This window comes from Aplysia californica, unplaced genomic scaffold (genome assembly GCF_000002075.1).
Source record: "Aplysia californica isolate F4 #8 unplaced genomic scaffold, AplCal3.0 scaffold00710, whole genome shotgun sequence".
Lineage (NCBI taxonomy): Eukaryota > Metazoa > Mollusca > Gastropoda > Aplysiida > Aplysiidae > Aplysia > Aplysia californica.
In genome coordinates, this window is record NW_004797980.1 from 380,955 (window position 1) to 388,450 (window position 7,496).

Genomic DNA, 7,496 nt, shown 5'->3' on the forward strand with positions numbered 1-7,496 from the left:
CCCAGTGCAGTGCTACTGACAGAAGTGTCTGTTGGCCATTCCCAAAGGAGGGATATTAACATGCACCGTAGAATTGTAAATGGGCTGATTTATCAATGTCATGCTCATACTGCTCCGGAACAACATAAGGGGAGCTGCTGCTTTTTCTTTCCTCATCCTTTCTTTCATTGGTTTTTTTTCTACTTCTTTTGTATGTTTGTCACTCTCTTGTGAACTGCTATTTCCGGGGTGCCTTGATAGTCAAAGAAGACTTTGTGCTATTGAGGCTAGAGAGGTGAGCAGAGAAAGCCTGATTCCCCATTTGGACTTCTCTGTTGACATCCACCACCCCTTTGCGTTCATATGACCTTATACAGTTGCGAGTGCTGTAAAACCTTACTAAAACTAAAAACTTTCTGTATCTATTCTTCATCGCAGCCAACGCAGGAAAGAAGGAAAATCAAGGGGAGAAAAGTAAACCAGGAGGAGCTGCTGTAGCGGTGAGGAGAATACCGAAGAAATCCTCGAAAACCACTGAGAAGATGACCGAGGAACAGCTGTGGGCGAAGAAAGAGAAAAATCTGCTGTATGTAGTCCGTGAGCTGTTTGTCAGGCCTGTCCGTACATCCTCTTTAGGGATGTTGCCTGTCTAAATTTTTCCCATTATTTACCCTTATGTCAGTGTTATATTCACTAAAGGATTAGTCATTATTCTAAACATTTGTTGCCTGTTTTGTTTTTAGTTGTATCTACATATCTATCTATTAACTTTGTTGTTGTTGTTGTTGCAAATGCACCTTCGTAAAATTGTCAGGAATGTTCACAAAATCCTAGTGGCATCCCTGACTTTTATTGAGAGAATTACAGCTATAATCATCTCATAGACCCAGGTAGGCTTTCTCTGACCGAGGCCCATAAGTCTGTATTGCCGACCTTTTGTGTTGTTAGAAGTAAAAAGTATAATGTATGAGAAAAACTAGGAGAATATTTGATTGATCATCTTTTGAAAGAAATTGACTATGCTTTTTCTAGCTTCTGCAGCACAAAATATACGTACATAATACATAGTATCATGTTAAATGTCTTTCTCTCCCTCCCTGTTTCTCCATCCCTTCCCCCCTTTCTCTCTCTCTCTCTCTCTCTCTCTCTTTTCTTCCTTCTCTCTCTCTGTCTCTCACTCACTCTCTCTCACTCCCTCTCTCTCACTCCCTCTCTCTCACTCCCTCTCACTCCCTCTCTCTCACTCTCTCTCTCTGTCTGTCTCTCTCTCTCTCTCTCTCTCTCTCTCTCTCTCTCGCTCTCTTTCTCTCTGTGTGTGTCTCTGTCTCTCTCTCTGTCTCTGTCTCTCCCTCTCTCTCTCTCTCTTTCTCTCTCTCTATTACTCCATTTCTCTCTCTTTTTCTCATTTTCCCTCTTTCATTATATTATGTATGCAGTTGTAAGAATAACTTAAATCGAGACGTTATGCGACAGTTTACTCAACTGAACTGTTATGTGTGGTGGTGGGTCGTGTGACCACAACATGTATCCAGTACAGCAGTAGTGAACACTCACGAGGAGGTGTAAAATTGTTGAGGGGGTGGGAGTGGGGGGGTGTCATTAGTAAAAGGAAGGGGATGGGTTGAGGTTGGTGCAGGGTAAAAAAAAAATCAAGTTTTTGTATACTCCTCCCGAATACAAAGAGATTGAGATAGAAATTGTAGTTACTTGAGGCTACCTGAAGGTCTATATGTGAGTCATCGTGGTGAAATCAGGCACTCGTCAAGATAATGAAATTGAAGAAACGCATTTTTCTGCCCGTTTGGCCATTTTTATTGTATTTTTGTTTTTTTTGCTCAACACCCATTTCTTCCATATATAAACACATTTATTGCTTGCAAATTTTACTTTAAAAAACGTTGAATGGCTCAAAATATATAAATATTCAATTTCCAAGGACTCTCAAGCTATTGAAGTTACCTTATTTTGGTAACTTTCTCTCTTACTTTACCCTGAAACCATGCTACCCCCACCTCTTTCAATAGCAAAGATCTTGAATTCTATTCAAGGTAAATAGGTATTTATTTCATAAAAAGCAATGCAAATGGGTAAGCTTTTAGATGATATCAATAACTCCACATGCCCAAAAATGACGAGTGCCTGATTCCACTGCTTCGTGACTCATATGATCTTACTCAAGAACTTTGTTAGTTTCATTTGGGGTGTGGGGTGGGTGAAATTAAGAGGGTAAGCTTATGGGGAAGGGGGAGCTTGTTGAAAAAAGAAAGAGTTGTGAGACTTGCAGTCTGGTATAAAAAAAAAAGATGGATAGTTCCTTTTAACTCACCAGCTTCGGGAGGGGGTGGGGGGGGAGAGAGGGAGAGCTAATTGAAAAAAGAAAAGCATGTGACACTTGCAGTCTGGTATCAAAATATAGATAATATGTATAGTTCCCTTTAACTCACCAGGCTTCCTCCTTCCTTTGTTACTGCATGTGTAAGTAAACAGAGGTCAGGTCGCACAAACCCAGTTGAGTAATCTGCCGCGTGCGTCTTGTCCCGTGCGTCTGTCACGCGTGTCGCTTTCACCGCGTCAGTTGTTGTAGCCTTTGTGTCGTCAGGGGCAAGGCCTACAAGATGGACCACACCATCGTGCGGCTGGGCTACCAGTACTTCTACCACAACATCGTCGGGGCCAACGCCCGCTGCCTGGCCCTGCTGACCACCCTCAAGGAGGTGAGTGACTGTTGGCCAGGCCGCCTCGAGTTGTTTATTATTCTTGTTCTCTGGAGACCAAAACCGTGATAGTGTGATTTCCTGTGTCCAGCAACTAGGATAGAGAATCGAGATATTGCCTTCCCTTGTGATAAGACCATCTAACCTGAGTGGGTTGAATTTTACATGTGAAACAAAAAAATTAGTTTTTGTTTCTTCATGCGACAAACTGGCAAAGGGTGGGTTGTTTGGCTTTGTTTCTAATGTTAAAGGACCTTTATATTGCCATCAGTTCTCTTTATTAATTTTGTTTTTTGGAATTAATTATTTTTCAATGGTAGATCTGTTTTCTTCATTTGTTTGAAAATTTTTATTTAATATTACATCCCATTTATACTATTTGTTTTTCGAAACTAGTCACTTCTTTTTTAAGTTAGTAATTTCGTAAGTTAAATTGTATTATTTTTCTGTAAACAGTCGAACTTCGTCTGAAGATCACCTGTATAAATGACCTGTTTCCTCTCCCCCCTTGCCTTTTTTCTATATCATAATGATAAAGTGTCTAAGTTGTCCACTTTTTTCCTTGACAATGGATGACTTTCTGTAAAATCCACACGGAAATGTGTTCTTCAATGGGCATGAAAAAAAAAATAGATAAAAATTCTCAAACCTGCTGAAAAATGCCGGTTTCTTCCCTTTCATTCTTTTGACGAGCGCCTGATTTCCCATTTTATATCTCTCCCAGTTCTCTTTTATCAAGGAATTTGCCATTTCTCTATTTCTTATCTTTGTGTTCCATTGTTTTTCTGTTCCCAGCTGATCGGCAAGTACAAAACGCCAGAGGAGAAAGAGTTGTCAAGGGACCTGGAGAAAAACTACCTCACTCCGTGCATCTCGTGAGTGTAGTCCGCCACATGTCCTTCTGTCTCTCCATTTCTGTCTGTCTGTCTGTCTGTTTGTCAGTCTGTCTGTCTTTCTCTCTATCTGTCTGTCTGTCTGAGTGGGTGGTTGGCCGGTGCTCTGGTGTGGTTTACTTCTTCTTTCCTATCAAACGTATATTGCCTTTATTTCCCCTTCTTCATTTTAGTGTTTGTTACTCTCCTTGTAACGCCTCTAATCTTCAGCATCTATATGATCTTATTGTGTTGTAGGTGCCGTAAAACTCTTACTAAAACTTTAAAAAACTGTCTGTCTGTCTCTCTCAGTCTCTCTCTGTCTGTCTCTCTCTGTCTGTCTCTCTCTCTCTCTCTCCCTCTCTCTATCTCTCTCTCTCTCTCTCTCTCTCTCTCTCTCTCTGTGTTTTCCTTTTCGCCAGTGTGTAAAAAGTGCTTATTTGTAGCTCTGTATCTCTCAAAAGCATCACAAGACTTCACCGTCAAACTCATTCAGCTTGCCTGTTCATTCCAAATCATAATTTTTCTCCAAGTTTAACAACACCCGTTTCTCATCAGCATGGGCAGTTGGCGGATGCTACTGGTACTTCCTGATTCGTTTCTTTCCCGTTTCTCTTTTTTTTCCCCGTCAATCTGACCTTTTCCCGTCACTAAACAAATGCTTGTAGTGTTGTTGTGCTTCTCTTTTCTTCAAACAATCTCATCACCATTTTTCTGCATCTCTTCTACCCTCAACTTTCATTATTCACCCCCACCACCCACTTGCTCCAACTGTTTCATAATTATTTTCTCTACATCTATTATTATTTTTATTCACACCCCCCCCCTCCCTTCGTGGGCACACTACCTGACTCATCCCCTCATCTCCCCCTCCTAATCCCAATTTGTTCTCTCTTCCCCCACCACACACACACACACACACACACACACACACACACACACACTCACACACACTCACACACATCAGATATCTGAATGAGTGCCGCCCCATCAGCACCAGCATGGGTAACGCCATCAAACACCTGAAGCTACACATCAACCAGATCCCTAGCGACATGGATGATAAAACGGTGGGTTGACCCGTCACTGTGGCGGTACATAGTGGGCTGGGGGGACTGGTTTTTGTTTGTTTTTGTAGAGGTTTTACGGCGCTCACAACTGCATAAGTGAGTAACTGTGCACGTTGTGAGATTTATTGGACAATAATAATAATAATAATAATAAATAGCATTTGTATATAACGCATGCCCCCACTCAACAGCAAGCTCTATGCGCTTTACACTATATTACTACCCTAGCAGACCATAGAACACTCCGAAACATTCTCAGCTTCCCGGGAAGCATACAGTGCAAGCAGCTGATGAAGCGCTCAAACACTAACAAACTGACAAGATCTTTCGTTGTCTATAGCTGGGTACCCATTCCCACCTGGGTGAAGTGAGGAAAATTCGTGTAAAGTGTTTTTCCCAATGACACACTGTTGGGCTCCTGGCAGAATTCGAACCCACGACCTTACGGTTACGAGTCCGAGAGCCTAACCTCTAGGCCACCGACGCCACAATGAAATTGTACACTTTCTTTTTCCTTTTCTTTTTTCTTTTTTTTTTTTCTTTGTGGGGGTGGGAGGGGGACCATAAAATTGACTGTGATTAATTGTAGTCATTGAAGCATGAAAATCTTAATTTTCTGTTCAGTTGTTTGAAAATGAAATTCTAAACTTTCTGCCATTTGTTGGGCAATGAGATTCTGCCTGTGCCTGTCTTTCTATAACCCAGCACTGTCCTCTGTATATTGCTGATTAGATAAGATTAATCGTTATTGTCAAGACACTGGCACACATGATTTTATATTTCACAACACGCATTCACACACACACACACACACTTTTACACACACACAAACACACACACACACACACACACTCACACACAGACATACACTCATACACCCTTATTCTCTCACATGCTCTTTCTTCCACACACACACACATGTGTACTCATGCACATGATAGTGTTATGCATACAGTTATAAATCAAATACACCCAAAGTCCTATGCATACAATAAAAACTAATAATTATTGATAATAATGATGTTCAAGCTAGATGCATTAACAGTATTCCGATAATATTGCAAAAGGCTTATTTTTACTGAGCCTCATACTCTATTTCAGTGGGTGGTTGGCGGGTACTCTGGTGTGGTTTGCTCCTTCTTTCCTATCAAACAACTATCGTCTTTATCTCTCCTCCTCCTTTTTATGTTTGTTACTCCCTTGTAGCACCTCTAATCTTCAGCACTTATGTGACCTTATTGTGTTGCAACTGAACCCCCCCCCCCCCCTCTATTTCAGGCCATCGCCAGACTCCAAGAGGAGATTGAGAGTTTCATTCATGTGAACCTGGTCATGGCGGCGAAGGGCGTGGCTGAGTTTGCCATTGCAAAGATCGACGACGACGATGTCATTCTGGTCTACGCTGCGTATGTCATTCCCATCCTGTTTTGTCTGTTTTTAATAACCACCTACTTACTTTACTACTTTTTGTTTTTTTTACTTTTTTCATCCTCTTGTACCTCTAGGGCGTCGAGGGGAGAAAGAGCTTCCTGTCTCTAGCAAGTCTGATGGCCTGGCTGGGTGGGATATTGTATTTTCTCATGGTATCCTTCACACCCTGGGTCCACGTTTTTCTTGATCTTCCTCTTGCTTTGTACCCTGATACTTTCCTGTAGTAGGCTTTATTGGCAGGCTGGTTAGGTGGAATACGTGTCAGATGTCCAAACACCTGATTGTTTGCCTTCGAATGTAGTGGAGGACAGGTGTTGTTCCCACCATTTCTCTGATCTTGTTATTTCTGACCATGTCCCGTCTGGTTTTGTTGACGGCTCACCTTAGACATCTCGACTCGTAGATGGTTATCTTACGTTCCAGACTTTTGGTCAGGGTCCTTGTCTGGCACTGGTAGGTCAAGATGGGGATGAAGATAGAGTTTTAATGAGCTTAGCTTTGGTCTCAATGGGGATGTTAGGGTGTTAATAACCACCAAGTAGGCAAAATAAAATAAAGACTCTTTGTCTTGATGTAGGTTGATTTATTCAACACATATGAAATAATGACTTAAAGTCTGGCCCCACAGACAAGAATGATCACATGTTGTAAAACAGGAAGGAAGGAAGTGTGAGTTTAGATAAAATAAAAAGTACAATTAGGTACAGTTACAGAGAAATAATTCAAATTAATTCTGGTGATTAACTAAGAGATCAACAGTCCAGGATTTATTGTTTCCCATCCATATTGATAATACATAGCAATCTGATAGTCTAACATTGTCAATGTTGTTTAGTTTATCCTGAGTGTTTTTGTTCCCCACATGGCTTGTGCCCCTGATGGGTTCTACTTCTTTGCTGTCCCTCTGTTGTTTCATTTCTTACTTTTCCCCAGCACTAAATGACCGTTATTGTGTTGGTGGGCTTCTAACAAAGAGACAAATTGTGGAAAGAAATCCTGGTTGAAAAGCAATAAATGTTCACTTTTTTTTAAATTGTTTTTTTTTTTGGCGGAGACAATTGTCAGTTTTCTTACTATTTTGGTCATTGCAATATTTGTAAAAATTGTAGAAAGAGAGAGTATAATGTTTGACTACCGATTCCTGTAATAAAAATTATTTCACTCCTTTCCTGTTAATTGTTATCATTCTTTATAGACATTTTTTGGTTTCATTTAGCAATATTTTCATAACCGACAAAGATTTCACTTTTTCCCCTCATTTCTTATTTTACAGTTATTTCCTTTCTTACTCTGCATTTGTTGAGAGGGTCCACTGAAGTTTAAGTCTATGCTATTTTTTTCTCTTTTTTGTTGTTGCATTTTCTTATGAAGTTATGGTTTGTTTCCTCACGTTAAGGTTTGGATTATAAGGATGATTGACGGGTGCCCTG

At 40.7% G+C, this 7,496-nt stretch overlaps 1 protein-coding gene across 3 annotated transcripts in view; it reads left to right on the forward strand.

The window, feature by feature from the left end:
• The window catches only part of LOC101860529 (translation initiation factor eIF-2B subunit delta), a gene marked incomplete at its 3' end in the record, with an annotated part of 17,628 nt that overhangs the window by 5,700 nt on the left and 4,432 nt on the right, over window positions 1-7,496 (forward strand). For 2 of the 3 annotated variants that reach the window (XM_013088251.2, XM_035972492.1), the window contains 5 exon segments: window positions 418-565; window positions 2,579-2,693; window positions 3,489-3,568; window positions 4,533-4,635; window positions 5,914-5,979. In XM_013088251.2, the coding sequence (XP_012943705.1) occupies window positions 418-565; window positions 2,579-2,693; window positions 3,489-3,568; window positions 4,533-4,635; window positions 5,914-5,979 (512 nt within the window). 3 annotated transcript variants of the gene reach the window in all.